A 27343-nucleotide genomic window follows, 5' to 3' on the forward strand; every position below is an offset into this window, starting at 1 on the left:
ATCGATTTATTGATTGATCCTCGTCAGGTGAATGGTGGGTTGAGGGGAGCACAAAACTCCCCTGTAAGGTTTGGCCACTGGGATCTGAGCAACTCATTATTGGGCACCCCAAGTGGGTATGACACGGCACTGGGCACTCAACCCTGGGTAGCTGCCTCCTTCTAGGTATCATAGTGAGGATTGCTTGCTTAGATGAAAAGAGGCGCCTTTGACAAATCATATTAGAATTTCCCCACCTCTCTAATGGGAAGCTCCCTGCTGACTGATGCTGGGCAGGCAGTTTGATGGAACAAAACCACATCAGACAACAGGTGGTTTATCACCTTGTATCTACCCCAGTGCTTAGAACAGTGCTTGACACATGGTAAAATCTTAACAAATAGCAAAATAATAAAGACACCTTGATGGAGAATGGCTCAAGGGCTCAGCCTACAATAATTGTGGTATTTATTAAATGCTTACTATGTGCCAGGCACTCTAATAATAATAATAATAATGGCATTTATTAAGCACTTACTATGTGCAAAGCACTGTTCTACTAAGAGCTGGGATAGATACAAGACATCGGGGTGGATACTGTCCCCTGTCCCACATGGGGTTTGCAGTCTTAATCCCCATTTTACAGATAAGGGAACTGAGGCACAGAGAAGTTAAGCGACTTGCCCAAGGTCACGCAGCCGTCAAGTGACAGAGTCGGGATTAGAACCCAGGTCCTCTGACTCCCAGGACCATGCTCTTTCCAACAGACCATGCTGCTTAAGTAGAGCACCTATGTACATATCTGTAATTTATTTATTTATATTAATGTCTGCCTCCCCCTCTAAACTGCAGGCTCATTGTGGGCAGGGAATGTGTCTGTAATATTGTTATATTGTACTCTCCCAAGCGCTTAGTATAGTGCTCTGTGTTCAATAAATATGACTGAGCAATTTACTACTTCCCAATGAGCCTATGAGAGAGTGAGGAGGAGGGTGGAGACATGAATGTATACAACTTGGCCACACAAATACCTCCCTCACACTGTGAATTTGGCTACAGGCATTGGTATGCGAAAAATTGTGGGCTCTGGGTTTCTCACTGCCCTCTCTGAGGCCAATCCCAGGAGGCAAATGGGTCCTTTGTCATTGAAGACCTTCATTTTCTACTTGCTGTGGTCAAAGTCAGCCCAGCTCACACTTCCCCTGCCATAGCATGTGGTGGGGATGACACATAACCGCAGGCCCCAGGAGGAAGAAATACACCAAGTTACCTTCTTCAAACTGCAGCACGATGACCTCGAGAGAGGCCCCGGAAGGAGAAAACAGTGGGAGCCTTCTTAACAACTGATTTTCATCAATCTCTGAGAATTAGAAGCCCAGAGGTGTCCTGTTCCCCCCACCCCGCCACTGCCCATCTTTCTGTCCATCCAATCATCTCATTTCTCTGAAGGCTGGAACTGATTCCTACTCTTTTCAGCAGGCCTTCTTTCCTGAGGCTAACCAGAGCTGCCCTTGACATGTATAGATGGCGGCAGCCCAAGTGAAGGCAGATGTTGAGGGGAGGAAGTAGGGGGATAGGAAATGGGAGACCATGGTTCTCTTTTCATTTAGACCCTGTAGTGCTGTGTCACTGAGTAAATTTCTTCATTTGCCTGGGTCACCAACCCTCTCTCAGGGTCGGTGGGTGGAGGGGTGGGGATGGAGGGATTGTGAAGTTTAGTCAGTCACTCAGTCAATAGTATTTAATGAACACTTACTGTGTGCAGAGCACTGTACTAAGCGCTTGGGAGAGTACAATATAACAGTATTCCAGACACATTCCCTGCCCACTTAAAGCTTACAATCAATCAATCAATCGTATTTATTGAGCGCTTACTGTGTGCAGAGCACTGTACTAAGTGCTTGGGAAGTACAACTTGGCAACATATAGAGACAGTCCCTACCCAACAGTGGGCTCACAGTCTAGAAGAGGGAGACAGAGAACAAAACCAAACGTATTAACAAAATAAAATAAATAGAATAGATACGTACAAGTAAAATAAATAGAGTAATAAATATGTACAAACATATATACATATATACAGGTGCTGTGGGAAAGGGAAGGAGGTAAGACGGGGGGGATGGAGAGGGGGACAAGGGGGAGAGGAAGGAGGGGGCTCAGTCTGGGAAGGCCTCCTGGAGGAGGTGAGCTCTCAGTAGGGCCTTGAAGGGAGGAAGAGAGCTAGCTTGGCGGATGGGCAGAGGGAGGGCATTCCAGGCCAGGGGGATGACGTGGGCCTCAGTCTAGAGGATGAGACAGACAACAATATAAATAAATAATAATGATGGTATTTGTTAAATGCTTACTATGTGCCAAGCACTGTTCTAAGTGCTGGGGTAGATATAAGCTAATCAAGTTGTCCCATGTGGGGCTCACAGCCTCAATCCCCATTTTACAGATGAGGTAACTGAAGCACAGAGAAGTTAAGTGACTTGCCCAAAGTCACACAGCTGACAAGTGGTGGAGCCAAGATTAGAACTCACCACCTTTGACTCCCAAGCCCATGCTCTTTTCCACTACGCCTCGCTGCTTCTACAGAATCTGTAAATGAATTACAGATATGTACAGGATCCTTCAGCAGGCTCCTCCTCTACCTCTAGTCCCTTTCTAGACTGTAAGCTTGTTGTGGGCAGGGAATGTGTCTGTTTATTGTTGTATTGTACTCTCCTAAGCGCTTAATATAGTGCTCCACACACAGTAAACGCTCAATTAATGGGACTGAATGAATACAATAAACCAATATAGCAGACACATTCCTTACTAGCAACAAGCTTATAATGTGTTGACAACTGTTACTCCTCAGAGAATAGGTACCATGAAGGAGGAAGTTGAATTGCAATAATTATGGGAACAGGTCCTTATTAAAATGAACAACAAAATTTCTAAAAGTGAGTTTTAAGGAAAAGGACCACTGATTGAAGTATATTACTACCCCTCCCCCTCCTCCATCATGGCCTAAGGGAAACAGCATGAGACAAGGAGTCAGAAATCCCAGGTTCTAGTCCAGTCTCTGTCTCTACCTGCTAGGTGATACTGGGTAAGTCGCTTAATCTCTCTGTGCCTCACTTTCCTTATATGTTAAATGGGGATAAAATACCTGCTTCTTCCTGTGTCTTAAATAGTGACTCCCTGTGAGACAGGCTCCTCCCTGTTTATTCACCTGACTGTCCCCAATCCGATTTTTGAGGATGAATGAATCAATCAGTGATATTTCATTCATTCAATTGTATTTATTGAGTTCTTACTGTGTGCAGAGCACTGTACTAAGTGCTTGGAAAGTATTGGGTGCTTACTGCACAGAGTATTGTACGAAGCGCTTGGGAAAGTACAATAACAGGCACATTCCTTGCCCACTGCTTAGAACTGTGCTAGGTAAGCACTTAACAAATAATAATAATTATCATTATTGTTTTTCTCCCTCAGAGGGTTTGAGTTCAGTCTCCAGCCCCAAGCTGTCAGGTTGGAACTTTGGGAAGCCTAAAGACAGTAAAAAAAAGAGAGGAAACACTTTCAGGGGACTACAGCAGTTGATGACTAGGATGTGGCCTGAAAAGGCTTGACCACAGTAGCCTACAGTGTCAAAAGGAACCGCAGTTCCATAGCTCACCGATTCCTCCTTTCGAACATGGATAAAAAGTCGGGGACAAAAGCCTTTGAACCTCACTAGCCTGCTGGTGGTCATGCCAGGAAATAGAGCAGAGCAAAGCTGAGCCAAGTTCCTTCGCTGGGCTCAGCCATCGCCATTATTAGAATCCAAGCCCCAGGAGCCATTTTGCCTACAAAATTTTACTGTGTCAAAACTTAAATGTACTAAGAAGCAGCCTAGGCATGTTCCTGAAAAGGAAACAGGCCCCCTGGGGGGGGTAAAAAGGTTGCCATTTGAAGGGTCCCTGAGAGGAAAAACATATTTTGCTTTTCTACCGCACGTCCACATTGGTCTTCATCCTCCAGCTCTGGATGTGTCCCCTTAAAGTAACTGGGAGGATTTTGAAGACATCGATTCCAAATGATGTTTCAGACCTTTGTGGTTCCTGAGAAATGCTCCAAATAATACAAGTTTGTTTGGGGGAATCCTCCTTGCTTCCCTCCTCATTGCCATCATTCAGAGGAGAGGTATATTTATTCATTCATTCATTCATTCAATCGTATTTATTGAGCACTTACTGTGTGCAAAGCACTGTACTAAGCGCTTGGGAAGTACAAGTTGGCAACATATAGAGATGGTTCCTGCCCAACAACAGGCTAGAAGGGGGAGACAGACAACAAAACAAAACATGTAGACAGGTGTCAAAATCGTCAGAACAAACAATATGAAAGCCATATGCTCATCATTAACAAAATAAATAGAATACTATATGTATATAATATGTACAACCTGATTATCTTGTATTTACCCTAGGACTTACAACAGTGCCTGGCACATAGTAAGCACTTAAATACCAACAGAGAAAAGAAAAAAAAAAGAAAAACTCCACAAACTCTGGGAGTTCTCTACAAACTCACTGTAAGCAATGGTCTACCCTGAGCCAGTTACGAAGACTTTGGAATAGAGAATTTGTGCAAACTAGTAGATTACAATGCCAGTGGTTTGGGCACCAATATCGAATTTTCTTGTTTCTGTCCATCAGGTTTCTGCTGGGAGCATGAAGGATAACAAATACATAGGTAGGCAAGGATGAAACACATCATCAAGTGCACACATGCTCTCAAACCAGTGGCCATAGCAGAGTGCCACTACCGTATCCTAACACCACAATTTAGCAGGGTATTGTGAGATAAGCTGCCTTGATGATCACTATAGTTTTCACCATCCACAATAAGCCCATCATTTTCAGGGTTACTGCTGAAACTGTCCAGTGCACAAGACTCTAGATGGTTGTTTGGTCAGAACCCCACCACCATCACCGGAGGAATTCTACTTCCTGTATTGTATTGTATTCTGTATTGTATTGTATATTGTATTTTGCAACTGAGTCTTCATTTCCCCACCACCATCACCGGAGGAATTCTATTTCCTGTATTGTATTCTGTATTACATTGTATACTGTATAATATATTGTATTCTGCAACTGAGTCTACATTTCCCCAGCCCTGCTTTTGAGATTAAACCCGTTTTCTGAACCAAACCCTGTACAAAATAGAGAAACAGTGAGGCCTAGTGGAAAGGGCATAGGCTCTGACATTTGCCAGCTGTTTGACTTTGGGCAAGTCAATTACTTCTTCTGTACATGTTCCATCATACAAAAATGGGGATTCAGTGTCTGTTCTCACTCCTACTTGACTATGAACCCCATGTGGGACAGGAACTATAACCTGCCTGATTATCTTGTATTTTACCCTTGTGCTCTGCATACATTGTGTTCAATAAATACCACTGACTGATTGATTACTCCAGGCCTTAGTACTGTGCTTGACACTTAGTAAGAAGTTAACAAGTACCACTTTTAAAGTTATTGCCATTATAATTATTATCATTATTATTATTATTAGTAGTAGTAGTAGTAGTAGTAGTAGTAGTAGTAGTAGTAGTAGTAGTAGAAAAAGCAACCCAAACCTTGACTACATGGATTCTATATTTTAATCCTTTCAATGTGGTTACCCACAGGCCCCACCCTTTGAAACAGAGTACATCAGTGCTCTGATCATTTTTGTTAATTACTGGACTCCTCTCCTCTCCTCTTCATTTCTCCGTACCTCAGTTACCTCATCTACAAAATGAGGATTAAGATCATGAGTCCCATGTGGGACAGGGACTGTGTCCAACCTAATTAGCTACCCCAGTGCTTTCACCTCTCAGGGTCACACCTGGAGAGTGTCCAGTACTCTACCAGTCTCAACTATGGGAGGAAGACTCAAGCAGAGGCATACCCATTCCATTCCTAGCTCGGGCAGTGACTAGCTAGTATAAGGCAAACTGCTAAAGTCAAAACTCTCCTGTGCTAGGCAGCAGAGGCATGGGAGAGAGTCGATGGCAGAAATTGTGAGCCTGTTGTTGGGTAGGGACTGCCTTTATATGTTGCCGATTTGTACTTCCCAAGAACTTAATACAGTGCTCTGCACTCAGTAAGCGCTCAATAAATATGATTGAATGAATGAATGAATACTGCACAGAAGAAGGCAATGGAAAATGATTTCTGATTTTTATCATGAAAACTCTATGGATACACTACCAGAACGGTTACTGATGGCGGTGGGGCATTCTAGGAGAGATGTCCAAGGCATCTCTATGGGTTGCAAATGACTTGACAGCATAAGATAAGACAAGACCCCACTGCTTAGAACAGTGCTTGACACATAATAAACTCTTAACAAATACTATTATTATTACAGTGCTCTGCACACAGTAAGTGCTCAATAAATACCACTGACTGATTGATTGCTGTTTGGTTTCTTTGTCTGATGTTCCTGTTCAAGATTGGAACAGTCCTTCAAGGAATGAATTTGAATGGGGAGCCATTTCAAGCTACCTCACTGGTTCAATCTCTCATCCTATCCCAACTGGATTACTGCATCAGCCTCCTCTCTGATCTCCCATCCTCCTGTCTCTCCTGGCTTCAGTCTATACTTCACTTTGCTGCCCAGATTATCTTTGTACAGAAACACTCTGGGCATGTCACTCCCCTCCTCAAAAATTTCCAGTGGTTGTCTGTCAACCTACGAATCAAGCAAAAAACTCCTCACTCTCGGCTTCAAGGCTCTTCATCACCTCGCCCCCTCCCTCCCACCTTACCTCCCTTCTCTCCTTCTACAGCCCAGCCCGCACCCTCCACTCCTCTACCGTTAACCTCCTCACTGTACCTCATTCTCACCTGTCCTTCCATCCTGGCCCATGTCCTTCCCCTGGCCTGGAATGCCCTCCTTCCACACATCTGCCAAACTACCTCTCGTCCTCCCTTCAAAGCCCTACTGAGAGCTCACGTCCTCCAGGAGGCCTTCCCAGATTGAACCCCCTTTTTTCTCTTCTCCTCCCCATCCCCCCTCTACCCTACCTCCTTCCCCCCATAGAACTTGTATATATTTGTACAAATTTATTACTCTATTTATTTTACTTGTACACATTTACTAGTCTTTATTTTGTTAATGATGTGCATATAGCTATAATTCTATTTATTCTAACGATTTTGTCACCTGATTTTGTTTTGTTGTCTGTCTCCCCCTTCTAGACTGTGAGCCCGTTGTTGGGAAGGGACCATCTCTATATGTTGCCAACTTGAACTTCCCCAGGGCTTAGTACAGTGTTCTGCACACAGTAAGCACTCAATAAATGATTGAATGAATGAATGAATGAAGTACAGAATAAAGAAATATGTTCTCTGCCCACAAGGGGTTTACATTTCTAGCTAAACAGGAGACAAACTCAAACAGCCATTTATCACCTCTAAATACACCTCCAAAATCAAGACTTACTGAGCCCTTCAGGCCTCCCTCAATAAAATATGATACTCTAAAAACCAGGAGTAGCATACAGTTCATTTCCCCTCTCCTTAGCTCTCAAACCCACCAGCCTAGGAGGAGATGAGTAAGAGAAGGGGAGTTTTGTTTTTAATGGTATTTGTTACACATTTACTATGTGCCAGGGCCTGCACTAAGCCCTTGGGTAGATACAAGATAATCAGATTGGACACAGTCCCTGCCCCACAGAGGGTTTACAGTCTTAATCCCCATTTTGCAGATGAGGTAACTGAGGGTGAAGTGACTTGTCCAAGGTCACGGGGCAGACAAGCGGCAGAGCAGGTATTAGAACCCAGATCCTTCTGAATCCCCGGGCAGTACTCTATCCACTAGGCCACGCTGCTTCTCAAACCTCCACTCCTGATGAGGAGTTGGCTAGATGCCTGGACTTGTACATATTGTTGTACATGTACATGTTGTACATATTTATTACTCTATTTATTTATTTTACTTGTACATATCTATCCTATTTATTTTATTTTGTTAGTATGTTTGGTTTTGTTCTCTGTCTCCCCCTTTTAGACTGTGAGCCCACTGTTGGGTAGGGACTGTCTCTATATGTTGCCAATTTGTACTTCCCAAGCGCTTAGTACAGTGCTCTGCACATAATAAGTGCTCAATAAATACGATTGATGATGACTGATGATGATGATGATGGACTGCATTTGCACCTTCCATCCTTGTCACTGTTGTCCACACAGAGGGAGGAAGGGGCAGGGCTGATGGTAGGAGAGAGGACAGGACAGTCTTGGGCCTAGCCCCTGAGGGCTCCTTGCAGCAGAAGCAGTTGCTGTGACCATGTCCGCCAGAACCACAGGCACCTAAGCCAACAGTCGCAATTGCCGCTGTCAGGCCGGCTCTGCCATGTCCTTCTCCAGCCTTTTCTGGGTTTGCAGTGGGGGCTGGCATTCCTCCAAACCCCACATTCCTCTCTGGCCCTCACCCTTCTTTCCAGCTCCAGCTCTGCCAGAGGTGCCAGACAAGGAACCCGCTTCATGAAACCCAGAGAACTAGAGTTGATCCCCCTCTATACTTCAGCCAGCCACTGAAGTCAGACCAGATTGGCTTTGATTTCCCCGCCCCTTCACATCCCTTTCATGACTGTGGGGTGAAGTCCAGCTCCTTCCTAGCTTCTTTCTTTCCAAGAAGCCAGTGCTTAGACGAATACTTGGCACAGAGTTAGCGCTTAACAAATATCATAATCATCATCAAGAAGGAAGGGAAAAAAAAAAACCCAACAACAAACTTCTGTGCACCAGTCACAAAACCACCGCATTCAGTGCTTATCTTTACATCTTTGAACATGTCTCTCTCCCTTGGAGATGTTTGTTACGATATTTACTATACACTAGCTCCCTTACTTAACAGAAACAAGGTGCTAAGTACTGGAGTAGCTACAGGATAAGCAGATCAGGAACCCTCCCAAACCCACAAAGGGTTCACAATCCAAGGAAGGGAAAACCGGAAACATTTGGAACAAGAATGAATGGAGATGGAGAAACAGCATGGCTTCTGCGATGCCCTGATTTGCTCCCTTTGTTCTTCCCCCCTCCCAGCCTCACAGCGCTTATGTACATACCAGCCATTTATTTATTTGTGGTGACATCTGTATCCCCCCTCGAGACTGCAAGATAGTTCATTCATTCATTCGTATTTATTGAGCACTTACTGTATGCAAAGTACTGGACTAAGCGCTTGGGAAGTACAATTTGGTTGTGGGCAGGGAATGTAATGTGTCTGTTTATTGTTTTACTGTACTCTCCCAAACGCTTAGTACAGTGCTCCGCACACTGTAAGTGCTCAATAAATACAATTGAATGAATGAATGAACCAGCAGATGACTGGGAATCAAGAGATCTGGGTTCTAATCCCAGATCCACCATTTGCTGTGTTACCTTGTGCAAGTCATTTAACTCCTCTGTGCCTCAGTTTCTTCATCTGTAAATGGAGAGTAGATACCCATTTTCCCTCTCCCTCACACCATGAGCCTCATAATAATAATAATAATAATAATAATAATAGTATTTGTTAAGCGCTTACTATTTGCCAAGCACTTTTCTAAGCACTGGGGGAGATACAAGGTAATCAGGTTGTCCCAGGTGGGGCTCTCATTTTCCAGATGAGTTAACTGAGACAGAGAAGTTAAAGCGACTTGCCTAAAGTCACATAGCAGACAAATGGCAGAGCTGGGATTAGAACCCACGACCTCTGACTCCCAAGCCCGTGCTCTTTCCACTAAGCCATGCTGTCTGATCTGAATGAATGGCATCTATCCCATGTATAATCAGTGGCTTACAAACACTATAATCACTATTATTTACCAACAATAATAAATATACTCTCACTGGTTCTATAACACAAAAATCCATCTTTCTATCATTCAGTGGTATTTATTGAGTGCCTACTTTGACAGAGCTTGGAAGAGTACAAGGCAATAGAGTTAGCAGACATTATTCCCTCCCTCCAGGAATCTGCAAACTGCTGAACCTTCCGGGACTGAGAATGAGTCTTTAAAATACACTTAAAAGACAAAGAGTTAGAATCTTCATTTTCCCCTCAGTATTTTGCAACCTCGGTGACTGAAGGTGAAATTCTGTTCAAGGTCACTGAATTTACTGATTTACAGCAATGCCATTTGGAGGGAGGAGGTCACAGATAATACCAATTCCAATCACTCTCGGTAGGCTTTAGTTAATCATGGGCATGAATAATAATAATAATAATAATAATAATAATGTTGGTATTTATTAAGCACTTACTATGTGCCCAGCACTGTTCTAAGCACTGGGGTAGATACAGGGTCATCAGGTTGTCCCAAATGGGGCTCACAGTCTCAATCCCCATTTTACAGATGAGGTAACTGAGGCACCTAGAAGTTAAGTGACTTGCCCAAAGTCACACAGCTGACAAATGGCGGAGTCAGGATTAGAACCCATGACCTCTGACTCCTAAACCCGTGCTCTTTCCATTAAGCCATGCTGCTTCTGAATGAAGAGGATACTTAAAACAAAAACACCCAGAGACAGAGACAGCAAGCAGCATGGCCTATTGGAAAGAACATCAGCTTGGGAGTCTAATTCCCGCTCCACTTAGCTTGTCTGCTGTGTGACCTTGGGCAAGTCACTTCACTTTTCTGGGCCTCAGTCACCTCCTCTGTAAAATGAGATTAAGACTGTGAGTCCCATGTAGGACAGGGGCTGTGTCCAACCTGTTTTGCCTGTATCTACCCCAGTGCTTAGTACAGTGTCTGGCACACTGAAAGAACTTAAATGCATTTTTTTAAAAAAGCAGCACTGGTCTAAGAATTGCCCCAAAGTCAACACTAAATACTAGTCCGTTCTCTTCTCATTGCACCCCCCAGCCTGGAAACAATAAGCAGTCACAGCCAGAGACTGGACAATTAACATTCAGAGGCACATTCTCGAGTCCAAACTTTTTGGAAAATGTCTCCCTCATTTATCATGCAAGTCCAGTAGGAAATAGGAGTGGTGGCACTATGATGGAAAAGACTTTAGAGAGAGACTATGTATGGGTCTAATCCCGGCTCAGGTACATGTCTGCTGTGTGACCTTGGGCAAGTCACTTCATTTATCTGGGCCTCAGTTAACTCATCTGTAAAATGGGAATTGAAATCATGAGTCCCGCATAGGACAGGGACTGTGTCCAACCCAATTTGCTTGTATCCACCCCAGTGCTTAGTATGGTGCCTGGCACATAGTAAGCGCTTAACAAATACCACAGTTATTATTACTATTATTATTCCAAGGTTCCTAGTGGACTCCATCCTACCCCTCAGACCACCTCTGGGCCTCCAGCCTGGCTTGGGGGAGGTTAGGCCACCAGTCTCGGCCTGGGCCGGCTGGGCGGGAGGCTCCAGGGCTCTCCCCCTCCCCCTCGTCCCCCTCTCCATCCCCCCATCTTACCTCCTTCCCTTCCCCACAGCACCTGTATATATGTATATATGTTTGTACATATTTATTACTCTATTTATTTATTTATTTTACTTGTACGTATCTATTCTATTTATTTTATTTTGTTAGTATGTTTGGTTTTGTTCTCTGTCTCCCCCTTTTAGACTGTGAGCCCACTGTTGGTTAGGGACTGTCTCAATATGTTGCCAACTTGTACTTCCCAAGCGCTTAGTACAGTGCTCTGCACACAGTAAGTGCTCAATAAATACGATTGATTGATTGATTGATTGCATTGCCAATTCTGCCATAGTGTACTCTCCCAAGGGCTTAGTACAGTGCTCTGCACACAGTAAGCATTCAACAAATATGATTGATTGATAGTAGACGTCTCCCTCTCTATGCAGCAAACTAGTTATGCATATGGAACTTCTCTGGTAGTTCTGTTATAGTGTACTCTCCCAAGAGCTTAGTAAAGTGCTCTGCACATAGCAAGCTCCCAATAAATATGATTAACTGACTAAATACAATCGATTGGTTGATTGATTAGCGTAAACTGTAAACTCGTTGTGGGCCGGGAATGTGTCTGTTTATTGTTATATTATACTCTCCCAAGCCCTTAGTACAGTTCTCTGCACACAGTAAGCGCTGAATAAATACGATTGAATGAACGAATTTGGGACCCCTCTGTCCACACAGCTGCTCCTGCGTCTGCCACGTGAACCTCAGTTCCCTCATCTGGAAAATGGGGATCGTGCAAGTCCCACGTGGAACAAGAGACTGTGTCTAACTCAATTTGCTTGTACTCAAGCATTCGTTCGATCGTATTTATTGAGCGCTGTGTGCAGAGCACTGTACTAAGCACTTGGGAAAGTACAATACAACAATAAAGAGTGACAGTCCCTGTCCACGAGGAGCTCACAGTCTGGGGGTGGGGGCAAATATATATACAAATAAAAATAAATCAATATAAATAAATAAAATGACGTATGTACATAAATGTTGTGGGGCGGGGAGAAGGGGGAAGACCAAAGGGAGAGAGTCAGGGCGACACAGCAGGGAGTGGGAGATGGTTTAGTGGCAAGAGCACGGGTTTAAGAGTCAGAGGATGTGAGTTCTAATCCCACTTTGCTGTGTGACCTTGGGCAAGCCATTTCACTTACCCCAGCAGGAAAATGGGGATGAAGACTGTGAGCCCTACGTGGGATAACCTGAATACCCTATATCTACCCCAGTGCTTGGAAGTGCTGGGCACATAGTAAGTGCTTAACAAATACCATCATTATTATTATTATATCCACCCCGGGGCTTAGTAATAATAATAATAATTAGGGTATTTGTTCAGCGCTTACTATGTTCCAACGCCCTGTCCTATGCGCTGGGGTGGTTACAAACAAATGGAGTTGGACACAGTCCCTGTCCCATGAGGGGCTCACAGTCTCAAACCCCATTTTCCAGATGAGGGAACTGAGGCCCAGAGAAGTGAAGAGACTTGTCCAAGGTCACACAGCAGACAAGTGGCAGAGCCGGGATTACTACAGTGCCCGGCTCAGAGTAAGCTTGACAAACACCGTTATTATTATTAACCCTTTTCCGCCCCCCCGCAGAGGGGCGAGGCTGGGCGGTGTCCCCCTGGATCTCCATCCTCCCCACCCGGAGGGGGACTCCGGCACTGTCCCCCGGCCAATAATAATAATAATAATAATAATAATAATAATAAATAGCGATAACCTTTATTAGGCGTTTACAATGTGTCAAGCACTGTTCTAAGCGCCGGGGTAGATGCAAGGTAATAAGGTTGTCCCACATGGGGCAGCAAGTCTTAATTCCCACTCTACAGATGAGGTAACTGAGGCCGAGAGAAATCAAGCACTGTTCTAAGCGCCGGGGTAGATGCAAGGTAATAAGGTTGTCCCACATGGAGCTGCAAGTCTTAATTCCCATTCTACAGATGAGGTAACTGAGGCCGAGAGAAATTAAGTGAATAGTCGCAGCGCACACAGCAGGCAAGCGGCGGAGTCGGGATTAGAACCCACGTCCCGCGACCCCCAAGTACTGTACGGAGAAGCAGCGTGGCTCAGTGGAAAGAGCACGGGCTTGGGGGTCAGAGGTTGTGGGTTCTAATTCCGACTCCCCCACTCGGCTGCTGTGTGACCTTGGGCAAGTCACTTAACTTCTCTATGCCTCAGTTCCCTCATCTGGAAAATGGGGATGAAGACCGTGAGCCCCACGTGGGGCAACCTGATGACCTTGTATCTCCCATAGCGCTTAGAACAGTGCTCGGCACATAGTAAGCGCTTAAGAAATATCATCCTTATTCCTGTTGGCGCTGGGCCAGGCTGCTTCTCTGGGCTTCTGCTGGCCGTTCCCAGGGCTGGGACAGCTGCCCGTGGAGCTGGGCGCCCCCGGAAAGCCGCAGTTTTCCCCGAGCCCCCCTGGGGTTGGGCAGACTCACCTGCTGAGCGGCGTCCGTCGACGCCCCCCGGGCTGCGGTGCCGCTGCCCGGGCCGGGCCCCCCGCATCCTCCCCGAGGGACCGGCCCGCGGACCCCGCGGACCCCGAGCCCGGACCCCGGGCCCGGCCGACCGCCTCCGCCGCCTCGGGGCCGCAGACACCCGCCAGCGCCGCGGGATCCCACTCCTCTCCTTCCGACCCCCTCCTCCTGCTTCCCCTGGGCCCCTGATCCTGCTCCCTCTGACCCGATTCTGCACCCTCTCACCCCTTCACCCTGCTCCCTCTCCCCCTGATCCTGCTCCCTCTGACCCGATTCTGCACCCTCTCACCCCTTCACCCTGCTCCCTCTCCCCCTGATCCTGCTCCCTCTGACCCTGATCCTGCTTCCTCTGACCCCTGCTCCTACTCCCTGTGACCCCTCCTCCTGCTCCCTCTGATCCCCAGATCCTGCTTCCTGTGACCCCTCCTCCTGCTCCCTCTGACCCCTGATTCTGCACCCTCTCACCCCTTCACCCTGCTCCCTCAGACCCCCTGATCCTGCTCCTTCTGACACCTCCTCCTGCTCCCTCTGACCCTGATCCTGCTTCCTCTGATCCCTGATCCTAGTCCCTGTGACCCCTTCTCCTGCTCCCTCTGATCCCCAGATCCTGCTTCCTGTGACCCCTCCTCCTGCTCCCTCTGACCCCTTGATCCTGCTCCCTCCTGATTCTGCTCTCTCTGCCCCCGATCCTACTCCCTCTGACCCCTCCTCCTGCTCCCTCTAACCCCTCCTGCTCCCTCTGACCCCTCCTTCGGCTCCCTCTGCTCCCCTGATCCCGCTCCCTGTGGCCCCTCCTCCTGATCCCTCTGATCCCCTGATCCTGCCCCTTCTGACCCTTGATCCTGTTCCCCCGTCCCCTCCTTCTACTCCCTCTAACCCCCTAATTCTGCTCCCTCTCCTGCCCCTGCTTCCCTCTCAGCTGCTGCCGCTCCAACTGCCGCTACTTCCTGGACCGAAGCGAACGGGGATTTCAGGAAGAGGCCGTCCTTGCTGGTCAAGGGTTTTATTTATTTTTTTTTTCAAAGCCACTTTTAGACCCGCTCTCCGGGGCAGAAGAAGACGGAGAAGGGGCTGGGGGCGAGCGCCTCCTTCGGATGAGACGGTAGACCTTGTGGCTCCCGCAGCCGCAGGGGGAGGAGAGGGCGGGCAGACCCTCGGACAGCCCCCCCACCACTAGTGCCAGCGGCCCCAGAGCCAGCTGGAACCTTGCCTAGGGTTTCCAAGACACCACCAGGGCAATCAGAGGCAAGTCGGTCAATTCCCGCAGTCCGGGTCCGTGTGCCCGGCGGCTAACTGGAACCAGATGAGGCCCGGAGACCTTGATCCTCCCTGGAGACTCGAGCCACACAAAGTTACAGGCACACCAAGACTGATTTTTCAACTCCGGTCCTCCCGGAGGCTTGGAGGTTTCGATGGCTCTATTGTAAAACGCAGTTGAGATTAGGGAAAGTAGAGTACTCTCCCATGATTAACCCTGGGGAGGAAAGTCACTGCAGGAGGAGGAGAAGGAGGTTCTCGAAATCCTTTCTCCAGGTGTTTCCAAAAATTGTCATATCCCAGGGACAGGGACTGTGTCCAACCTGATTAGCTTGTATTTACCACAACGCTCAGAACAGTGCCTGGGACATAATAAGCACTTAAATACCATTAGAAAAAAAACCCACAGACCCTTTCTGTGCAATCACGATGAGCCGCTCTTTCCATCATCTGGCCCCAGAAACGTAGTGTCTTCACAACAATTTCAAGCGGCCATGTCCAGTTCATGGAAATGAGGAAAAGAAAATGCTGTCTTCCTTTTCAGGTCCAGGAATCATTCTTCTAGCCAATGGAAAACAAATCCTTTGAGGTATGGCATTCTTCTGCTAAAAGCAGCAATCTCTGGCAACAGGCCAGGGCTCTGAGCCTTTGGAGTTACTATCTTTAGGGCGCCCAATGCAAACTGAGAAAAATCAATGATATTTACCGAGTATTTATTGTGGGCAGAACACTGTACTAAGCGCTTGACAGAGTAAAATGCCACAGAGTTGAAAGACACATTCTGTGCCTTCATGGTGCTCACAGTCTAGAGAGGAAGATAGACATTAAAATAAATTATAAATATATGCATAAGTGCTGTGGAGCTAAGGGTGGGGTGAATATCAAGTGCTTAATAATATTAATAATAATAATAGAATTTGTTAAGCACTTCCTATGTGCAAAGCACTGTTCTAAGAGCGGAGGATACAAGGTGATCAGATTGTCCCACATGGGGCTCACAGTCTTTATCCCCATTTTACAGATGAGGTAACTGAGGCACAGAGAAGTTAAGTGACTTGCCCAAAGTCACACAGCTGACAATTGGCAGAGCCAGGAGCCTCTGACTCCCAAGCCCATGCTCTGTCCATTGAACCATGCTGCTTCTATTTGGGTTCAAGTGCACAGGCAATGAACAAGGGAGAAGGAGTTGGGGAAAAGATGGTTTAAATCAGGGAAGGCTTCTTGGAGATGTGATATTATGAGGTTTTGAAGATAGGGAGAGGGGTATCTTTTGTCATATATGAAGGAAGAGGGAGGTTCATGGGCAAAGGGTCAGCAGTGAGATTGACAAGATAGAGGTACGGTGAATGAGTTGGAATTAGAGGGGCAAAGTGTGAGGAGTAGGTTTTAGTAGAAGAACAGAGAGGTGAAGTAGGAGGGACTAAAGTATGGACTGGAGTGGGGCGAGACAGGAGACAGGGAGGTCAGCGAGGAGGCCGATTCAACTGTCAAGGTGGGATAGGAAAAGTGCCTGGGTCAGGGAAGTAGCAGTTTGGGTGGAAGGGAAAGGGTAGATTTTAGCAATACTGTGAAGGTGAAACCAACAGGATTTGGTGACATTGAATTGTGAGTTGAAAAAGAGAGGAGTCAAGGGTAATACCAATGTTACAGGCTTGTGAGATCGGAGGATGGTGTTGCTGTCTACAGTAATGGGAAAGACACAGAGAGAACAAGGTTTGGGTGGGAAGGTGAGAAGTTCTGTTTAGGATATGTTGAGCTTGATGTCTTGGTGGGACATTCAGATTAGAGATGTAGGAAATTTAAGGCTGCAGAAAAGGAGAGAGGTCAGGTCCAGAGGGGTAGGTTTGGGAATCACCTGCGGAGGGATAGAAGTTGAAGCCATGGAAGTGAATGCATTCTCCCAAGGAGTGGGTATAAATAGAAAATACAAGGGGACCCAGAACTGAGCCTTGAGAGATCTACTGTCAGAGGGAGATGGCAAAAGAGGCTGAGAAGGAGTGGTCAGAGAGATAGGAAGAGAGAACCAGGAGAGGACAGTAACAGTGAAGCCAAGGATGGACGATGTTTCAAAGAGTAGAGGGTAGTACACAATGTCCAAGGTAGCTGAGAAGTTGAAGAGGATTATGATGGAGTGGAGGTTATTGGATTTGGCAAGGTCATTGGTAACTTTAGAAAGGGGGTGGAGTGAAAGGGGTGACCTCTCAAAGGTCACCAATGACCTCCTGCTTGCCAAATCCAACGGCTCATATTCTGTCCTAATCCTCCTCGACCTCTCAGCTGCCTTTGACACTGTGGACCACCCCCTTCTCCTCAACACGCTATCTGACCTTGGCTTCACAGACTCCGTCCTCTCCTGGTTCTCCTCTTATCTCTCCGGTCGTTCTTTCTCAGTCTCTTTTGCAGGCTCCTCCTCCCCCTCCCATCCTCTTACTGTGGGGGTTCCCCAAGGTTCAGTGCTTGGTCCCCTTCTGTTCTCAATCTACACTCACTCCCTTGGTGACCTCATTCGCTCCCACGGCTTCAACTATCATCTCTACGCTGATGACACCCAGATCTACATCTCTGCCCCTGCTCTCTCCCCCTCCCTCCAGGCTCGCATCTCCTCCTGCCTTCAGGACATCTCCATCTGGATGTCCGCCCGCCACCTAAAGCTCAACATGTCGAAGACTGAGCTCCTTGTCTTCCCTCCCAAACCTTGTCCTCTCCCTGACTTTCCCATCTCTGTTGACGGCACTACCATCCTTCCCGTCTCACAAGCCCGCAACCTTGGTGTCATCCTCGACTCCGCTCTCTCATTCACCCCTCACATCCAAGCCGTCACCAAAACCTGCCGGTTTCAGCTCCGCAACGTTGCCAAGATCCGCCCTTTCCTCTCCATCCAAACTGCTACCCTGCTCATTCAAGCTCTCATCCTATCCCGTCTGGACTACTGCACCAGCCTTCTCTCTGATCTCCCATCCTCGTGTCTCTCTCCACTTCAATCCATACTTCATGCTGCTGCCCGGATTATCTTTGTCCAGAAACACTCTGAGCATATTACTCCCCTCCTCAAAAATCTCCAGTGGCTACCGATCAATCTGCGCATCAGGCAGAAACTCCTCACCCTGGGCTTCAAGGCTGTCCATCACCTCGCCCCCTCCTACCTCACCTCCCTTCTCTCCTTCTACTGCCCAGCCCGCACCCTCCGCTCCTTTGCCGCTAATCTCCTCACTGTACCTCATTCTCGCCTGTCCCGCCGTCGACCCCCGGCCCACGTCATCCCCCGGGCCTGGAATGCCCTCCCTCTGCCCCTCCGCCAAGCTAGCTCTCTTCCTCCCTTCAAGGCCCTGCTGAGAGCTCACCTCCTCCAGGAGGCCTTCCCAGACTGAGCCCCTTCCTTCCTCTCCCCCTCGCCCCCCTCTCCATCCCCCCATCTTACCTCCTTCCCTTCCCCACAGCACCTGTATATATGTATATATGGTTGTACATATTTATTACTCTATTTATTTATTTATTTTACTTGTACATTTCTATCCTATTTATTTTATTTTGTTGGTATGTTTGGTTCTGTTCTCTGTCTCCCCCTTTTAGACTGTGAGCCCACTGTTGGGTAGGGACTGTCTCTATGTGTTGCCAATTTGTACTTCCCAAGCACTTAGTACAGTGCTCTGCACATAGTATGCGCTCAATAAATACGATTGATTGATTGATTGATTGATTGAAAGCCAGATTGGAGGGGGTCAAGGAGAGAATTGGAAGAAAGAAAGTGGAGGCATGAGGTGTAGACTGCTCATTCAAGGAGTTTGGAGAGGAATTGTAGGAGGGAGATGGGGCAAGAGCTGGAGGGAGATGTGGGGTCAAGGGAGGGTATTTTAAGGTTAGGGAATACATGAGCATGTTTGAAAGCAGTGGGGAAGGAGCCATTGGAAAGTGAACAGTTGAAGACGGTGGTAAGGGAGGGAAGAAGGAAGAGGGGAAGTGTTTTGAAAATGCACAAGGGGATGGGTTTGGAAGCACTAGTGGAGTGGATTGATTTTAAGAGGAAGTGGGATATCTCCTCGAAATACTGCTGGGAATGATGGGAGAATCGATGAGCAGACTGGAGGAGGGAGGGACTGGAGAGGAGCATGGATGAGAATAAGGAGATCACAGCTGATGGTATCAATAAAAAGCACGGCACAATCATTAGGGGAAAGAGGTGGAGAAGTGGGGGGCAGTGGGTTTGAATAGGGAGTTAAATGCCTGGGACAGCCGTCGTGGGCAATAAGCTCAAAAGTCAATTAGGATGGAGAAGTATTGTTGTCAGGCAGAGGAGAGAGCAAGTGAGGGTGAATTTGAGATGGACGAGGTCAGCTTGGTGTTTGAATCTCTGCCAGGAGCACTCTGAACCTCAAGCACAGGAGTGGAGGACGCAAACTGTGGAGTTGATCCAGGGTCGTGGGTAAGCGGTATGAGATCAGCTGAGGGACAGGGGAATGAGGAAACTGAGGGCAACACCTTGTGTTAAAAGAAGGCAGTTTGGTTACGGAAACGAAATGAGGTGTGGTGACTAGAAAACTGGAGGGGGTCGGAAGATCAGAGGTCTCTGTGGAGGAACAGAACAAATTTGCGGGAGCGGGTGTGTGGGAGAGAAGGCACGTGAGGAAGTTGTGAAAAATAGGGTCCTTTAACAAGACCTCGGTGAGGTTGTGGTAAGGTGTCTGCAATGTCCAGCAGCAATAGGATTTGAGAAAATTATTCTCTGAACAGGAGTTTCAAGCTCCCAAATCTATAACTTCCAGGCACATCCTGAAAGGGGCCAGCCACATTGAGCTTGTCAGTGATCATGGAGGCGATGAGCCTAGGACCCTAGAGACAGGATGCATGACAATGGTATACAATGTAAACACTGGCCAAAGAGAGAGCATGGAAAATGTCTGTCAAATCCTGTTTCTCTTAAGCAACTACTGAACAAGCTAGTTCTTCCTGGTAAGTCCCTTTCCCCTCAGCAATCGGCCCAGCAAAAGCAAGAACGTTCTTGCCCCTCTGTGCTTTCATGCTGCAACACATCTGTGGAACACAGACTCAGGGGCCACACCAGGCCAACCGTGCTGTTGTTGGTGGAAAAAAACCAAAGAAATAAAATAACCTTCATAGTAGTGGTTATTCCTGCACTTGATTTCAGACAATTTCTTCTATCTTAAAGGAGGCTGGTGGGAAATAGATAAGGACCAGACAGAAGGAAATTCAATAGAAGCCGTGGGAAGCTAGTCCTGCCAATCCTGGATAGAGCGCGGACCTGGAATTCAGAAGGTTATGGGTTCTAATCCCAGCTCTGCCACTTGTCTGCTGTGTGGCCTCAGGCAAGTCACTTCACTTCTCAGTGCCTCAGTTACCTCATCTGTAAAATGGGGATTGAGACTGTGAGCCCCACTTGGGGCAAGGATTGTGTCCAGCTCGATTAGCTTGTATCTACCCCAGCACTTAGAACAGTGCCTGGCACATAGTAAGTGCTTAACAAATACCATAATTATTATTATCCTTCAGGACTTCATACATTTTAACCACACACATGCTCTTTTGGCCTTTGTTTTACCAGAGTGAAGAATCTTAATCTTTTCAGTCTGTGCTTAATGCAGAACCTTTCTCAGCCCCCAATTATCCTGGTTGTCCTTCTTGCCACCTTTTCCTGTTCTATTAGCAGTAATCAGAACTGCATTTTGACCACTGCTCATCTACTACAAATCTGTTGGCTAATAATAATTTTGGTAATTGGTTTGAAACTTCTCTAAAAACTCAGTTGAGCACGCTAACAAACCACACGGTAATCTGGGGTCAAAGTAATACATTTGGGGGTTAGGTGCCTTTCCTGCACTATCACATGGGGTTACCTTGGGACAGCGACTGATCACTCTTTAGTCCCTCTTCATGATTCCTAAAAAGGTCGCCCATCCATTGTCTTGGAACCTATAGGTTGGACGACCTTCCCTACCCTCTGAGTGGCCAAGAGGTAGGCTGCTGGAGCCCACCTAGACCCTAGGGAATGGCTGAGTTGGTGCCTGTGTAGGCTGGACTGGGCTATGTCCGGCTCCGAGTGGATCTTTCCTTGCTTGGAATGTGGATGGTGTGGGGGGTGGAGGTGCTCTAATTTGGGGGCCAGTGTAGCCCTGGCTGCAGGAGGAAAAGGGAGTCAAACCAGCTTTGGAATCAGGGGAGAGCTGGCTTTGTTATTGAAAACAAAAATAAATTCCCATGGAAATGCTGTGACACATTGCAGTGGTTCATTTTAGGAGGGGCATGGAACATCACATGCCTCCTGGAGATACCAAATCGAGGAGTTATGGTAAATGGTAAAAATCCCAAAATGCTCAGTTTAATAATGACGAGTTCAATGAAGTTCAAACCCCTTGGTTTTTCCCAATTTATAAAAAAATCTGGGGTTTCAAAAGAGATCTGTCTTTCCATTTCAAAGAGGTGCCATGTTTTGAAAAAATTCAAATCACTAGAACACTCTCCAAACCCATTCTGTATATACACCTGTCTGGAAAACATATAACATGCTCAGTGTTGATATATTTTATTGATAGTGAACAGCATTTGATAGCTATTGCATAACAATACTGACTCCTAGAATTCTTATAAAGGTTTAGTTCATATTATAGCTATACCTTTTTCACGATAAAAATAATCAAATATCATGCCATTATTTTGTAATCAATTACATGAACTCATTTGGATTTAATGATGATTTTCTTTTCACTAAGGACCCCATAATGCACAGAGCATTCACAGTGCACAAGGTCACAGTTGTTGAAAAAATAAATAGCATGATCAATATATTTGATATTTACAATTTACCAACACATTGTTGCTGGCCCTAGAAAACAGTCCTAGAAACACAGAATGAATAATGAGGCCTTGCACTTCAGTAAGGCCCACTATGGGTGAAACAAAAGAAAATGTACTGGTTCAGGTGTTTTTAAGCCTTCCCTCATGTCACTGAACAAATTATGAGAAGAATCCTGGGTGCCTTTCCCCAGTCACTTTATTATCCAAAGTTGCTACTTCCCAAGTTAAGGGAATAACTGAGTGGGAAAAGGATATATCCTGCTGCCTTATGTCTCAGGAAAAACAACAACAGAAAACAGTAAGCATTTGTTTTGGGACCTTTTTCCTGTCTGGTTTCATGAATTTTGAAACCTTCCCATTTTGCCATACTTTGCCCCAAAGAGCCCGCACAGCTGCCTGCACGCTTCCCCACATCTGGCAATCATCTCTTGGCAAATCCAGAGAACCAAGAGTCCGTTTCCATTCAGCAACACCAAGAAAATATTTATTCCGCCCCGGCCAGCATGGTCAGAAGAATGTGGAAATGACACTCGCTGTCATTTGTTTGTGTGTCTTTCAGAAAGCACTCTGCATTCTAGACACAGCTCCAGGGTGTTCTAAATGCCATACCATTCCAATGGCTTGTTCAACAGAACCCCTGCATGGAGAGACTGAACCTTGGGTGGGAATCACTGCTTTTGAACTACCTCCATCTAAGCTGTCACGTTTTTTCAGTAGACATGATGGGAAGCTTTCTCCAGCAAGATTAGCAGGTACAAGTCACACATTCAAAGCAGAAAGGCAGCAAATTTTCTTCGGAAACTTTTTCAAGTTTTGTTCCGGTGACACTGACGTTCTCTGTTGCTGCTGTTTTGGTGGATGACTCACTTTCTGAGAGTTTAGTATCCGCTTCTTTGTAATCCTTCAGGTATTTTCATTTTGAATGACAGACCTGAGCCCCATACAAGCTGATTCTCCTGTATCTACCCCCATGTTTAGGAGAGTACTTAATCTACAGTAAGTTCTTAATACCATTTTTTTACGGTTTCTGTTACATACTGGACACTATACTAAGCACTGGGGTAGATACTAGGGGTAGACTGGACACAGTCCCTGTCCCACGTGGGGCTCACAATCTTAATCCCCGTTTTCTGATGAGGTGAGGCACAGAGAAGTTAAGTGACTTGGCCAAGGTCACAGAGCACACAAGTAGCAGAGCCAGGATTAGAACTCAGGTGCTAAACCACTAGACTATGCTGCTTCTACCAACTAAATGATCTAGTATAAAGGAAACCATGCAACTCTTATGGGGATAAGAACAGCTGCCCTCAATTTTTGGTGTAGCCACTGGCTAGGATTGCCTTGCTGATTCATCCAATAGGATATAAAGAGAAAAGGCTTAAATTCAAGCAATCAATGGGACTGCATAAAGAAAAATATTGGAATTTATCTTAGTAAGTGCTTTAGGGTAAGTCGAAGTTATAAAGCCGACCACTATGCCAGAATTCAAACCTGTGGAGGTTCTGGAGTACCTAGTAGCAAGATACTTTGGCTTTATATGGACTCAATATTACTTCATTTTTATTTCAATTTTTATTGAAGGTTCACGCCTCCCCTCCACATCATACCGATATAGAATGGCATTGTCCATTAAAACTACTCATCAGGTAATAAATGCTGATATGCCATTACACAAGCTCAAGAGAGAGCCCTGAGATGGAAACAACATTTACAAAATATCAGGGAGAAGAAGCTGTTATGGGAAAGTGGTGAGAAGCAGAAATAAGCATGTAACTAAAAGCAGTAGGTTCAGGCCTGCAGCAAACTGCGCCGTTAGCTGATGACTCAGGGAGGATGGATGAAATTTGGTCGGTGTGGGTCAAAAGTGAAAACACAGAACAGTAAGCGGGAACACTTTAAATCTTTAAAATGAGGGACCTTTAACAAGCCCTTAGAACAGAAGGAACAACATCTACGCTCAGTTTCTACTGTGCTGGGCATGACAAAATACAACAAATTGGCACTTTGAATGATGCCCAAATCTGGAGGAAAACTTCTCTTCTTCTAAACTTACTCCAGACACCAAATTTCTCTGGATTTGAATGCAGTGTGATAACAGCACGATAGCTAAAATAAAGCCCCAAACTAGCTTCTTCATTGAGATTTACCCAATACCCCAATATTCTGTTAGATTGTGACCCTGCAAACTGTCTCCCTGAGCCACAGAGCTCTGCAGCAGAACAAAAGGCCACCGTTTACCCTCTATGCCTTTTCCTTTTGCTTTTAAAAGTTGTTTTGAAGCAGCAGAGGTAGAAACTCCCCAATTGCTTTTGTGACTAGTTTAAGCCTTTGAACAAAAGGTTCTCTCTCCACACTCCTTCATCTAATGCAGACTAGAGAAGCCCAAGAGTTACTCAAAATGTCTCCCCTTTTCGCACCAGTTGGAGAGTCTGAATAAGATTCTACTAACTCCATTATGTTGAACTTCCCAAATGCTTAGTACAGTGCTCCACACACATAAGCATTCAATAAATATGACTGATGGGCTGACTAAAATGTGACCATTGGTGGGCTTTCTCTGGAAGGGCAGAAGGCACAGATCATCAAGTGAAGAGTAAGACCTCCTGGGGATTGTCCACAGTTCTTATGGAGCACAACGGCTTTTCCAAATTAATATACATTTGTCAGGTTACAAACAGAACCACTACCATTCTAAATCAGAAAAAAATTAATTTTGTTCTCTCCTTGTTGAGATCCAAGGAAATCTTTTGCTGTATTACTAATACCCTTTCAAAGGTGTAAACATGAACATTTTAAAAACACATTTGTTTCTCCTCAGCATTTACAGTATTTAATTCCTCTGCTTATCTAGTTGGGCTTAAAGACAAACTCCAGCCTGGCTGGTTTTAATCAATGTTTGCTTCTACTGAATACAGCATTCCAGACTTGTCCATCAGCCCAGCACTACTGGAATGTTTGAATTGGAGAAAGTGTTCTTAGCCTACAATGTTTATAATCCATTCTTGCAGTTGATTTTTTATGAAATGCTGAGGTTCAAGTTCTCTACATTCTGTGCCACACTGGCAATTTCATCAGATCCCTGGGGCTGGACATCTCAGGAGGGCCAATTTGGGCAGTAATTTTTCTTCTCAGATTCACCACTACATGGAGTAAAAGTCACACTGACCTCTTTACCCTCTTAGAAGCAGAGTATCCCTTCTAACCTGATTTCACATGCCATGATTTTCCTGGACATTGGAAAGCTACATGAAGAACGGAGAAGCAGTGTAATCGAATGGAAAGAGCATGGCCTAGGAGTCAAAGGGCCTGAGTTCTAATGCCAGCTCTGCCAATTGCCTGCTGTGAGACTTTGGGCAAATCACTTAACTTCTCTGAGCCTCAGTTGCCTCATTTGTAAAATGGGAATTAAATATCTGTTCTACCTCCTGTTTAGACCACAAGCCCCATGTGGGACTGGGACTTGGTCCACCCTGATTACCTTCTACCTGCCCCACAGCTTAGAACAATATTTGACACGTAGAAAGTGCTTAATACTACAATTACTATTATTATTACTCAAGAAAACAAATGGTTCTCTTGCCTTCACCTACTATCTTCCCTTCTTCTCTCCTCTCCTCCATCACCTGGCCTTGGGAGAAGATATGAGTCCCTTAAAGCCGGATGGAAAGTCAGAATGGAATAAAATAATTTCTTACAGACTGGCATAGATAATCAGAGGAAGAGGAGGACATAAGGAGGAAATACCATTCTGCTAGCATCAAAGAGTTCAATAGACAAATAACCACTGCATCCCTAAAACTGAATGTTGCAGAATTTGGAAGCTGAAATCTTGAGGTTGCATTCATTGACTCTCACGAGCTGATGTTGTAAATTCGGACAGTACGCCCACCACGATGGAAGCCGCTCACTCTCACCTTCAGACACTCAGAAAATAAGCTTCCTCGGGCCTCGGCTTTCCAAACTTTGAAACAACCAGGGGGATGAGGTGCTCAGGGAGCTGCAACAACTTTCTTAGGCCACAAAGGAGTTACAGAGAGCAGCAGTATACATCTGAAAGGCCTGCACTACATGGCTCTTACTCTCTAGTTCTAGGGATGAAGGGAATGTCTACCAACTCTGTTATACTGTACTCGGCTAAGCGCTTAGTATGGTGCTCTGCTCACAGTCAGTGCTCAATAAATACCACTGATTGATTGATCTAGGACCCGGGAGAGAAGACAGCTAGTTCCCTGAGGCTCCTAGAATGCCCGGAATTCATTCCCAAATGACAACAAACCACCACCCCTGAAGGGCAAAGCCCATTTCTGGATAGCTCAGTTGGCCAACATTATTTGGAGAGCATTGGAGGAGTAGGTTTTACATCCAAGAGCAATAAATAGAAACAAAAAGAAAATGGAGTTTAGCAGCCATCAAGGGAGGACTGTGCTTAACAAATCTTTGGCAGAATACCTCCACCGTCCCATTGGTGAGACCCACTTGGTTGCACTTTCCGTGATGGGGAGTTCACCTTCGTTGCCATGTTTGAAGATTAGGCAACGAACATATTCCATTAGCTGCCCAGAAGGGGGGGAATAAAACCAAGGAAAAAATATAACAAAAGTCTAGTGAACATCTGAAACCATACAAGGAAAATTCACAAAGAGCCTAACCACAGCCCAGACTAGGATCTACAGAATGCCCTGCTGTGACACCAGAGAAATGCCTGCTGGTTTACAGGCTCCATCTGTTCAGAAGGATGTGGATAACAGAGCTTTGGAACAGTGTGGGTAGAAAACTGAGCTGCGCTGATGTTCAAACGTCTGCCATCTCAGAACTCGAAATCAGTCGCACTTTATTGCCCCAGAGTCTTCCTGTTAAACCTAGAACTTCAGGTGAAGTTGTGGATTGAAGGGATGCTGAGAGGTTGAAGTTGGCAGGCCTTTGTTCTGAAGGTAACTTCTATAGCTCCTTGGCTATTGAAAGGTGTTCTGTTTGTTTTCTTCACCCATCAGAACTCCCACTGATTCAGCTTCAGGATTTAAATAGGGGCATAATGCCATGCCACAAATAAAACGCTATTTGCGAACAAGGTTAATAAAAGCTGTTTTTACAGTTTTACCATTCCGACATATTTCTCTAGTACTTCATTTACCCTTCTCTTTGAAAAGAATCCTTTCACCTAAATGTTCTATATTCAATTTGTAGTGTTCTGAATGGAATTACATTGGCACAAATTCAAAAGAAAATGATCTATGAGGTTCTATCCATTAAAAATAAACATTGGTATTTTCTACTTTCAAAATAATGTATTTATGAGTCACTATGGGTTTACAAGGTCTCTGTCAAACCATTATTTTAAAAGAAATCTTTCCACAGTATCAAAATGATTTTCTGAAATGCAGAACTGCCCTTTGGCAGGAATTGCTTT

At 45.7% G+C, this 27343-nt stretch overlaps 1 protein-coding gene across 1 annotated transcript in view; it reads right to left on the bottom strand.

Annotated features, from left to right (window-relative positions):
- RIN3 (Ras and Rab interactor 3) overlaps positions 1-21786 on the bottom strand; it is a 130461-nt gene extending 108675 nt beyond the window's left edge. Inside the window, exons 1-6 of the mRNA XM_038746053.1 lie at positions 21756-21786; positions 21080-21258; positions 20056-20157; positions 19606-19808; positions 15104-15290; positions 13834-14072 (exon numbers count right to left, since the gene is read on the bottom strand). Coding sequence (XP_038601981.1) covers positions 13834-14072; positions 15104-15290; positions 19606-19808; positions 20056-20157; positions 21080-21258; positions 21756-21786 — 941 coding nt within the window. The remainder of the gene's footprint in view (positions 1-13833; positions 14073-15103; positions 15291-19605; positions 19809-20055; positions 20158-21079; positions 21259-21755) is intronic.
- Positions 21787-27343: the final 5557 nt, after the last annotated feature.

This window comes from Tachyglossus aculeatus, chromosome 1 (genome assembly GCF_015852505.1).
Source record: "Tachyglossus aculeatus isolate mTacAcu1 chromosome 1, mTacAcu1.pri, whole genome shotgun sequence".
Classification (NCBI taxonomy): Eukaryota; Metazoa; Chordata; class Mammalia; order Monotremata; family Tachyglossidae; genus Tachyglossus; species Tachyglossus aculeatus.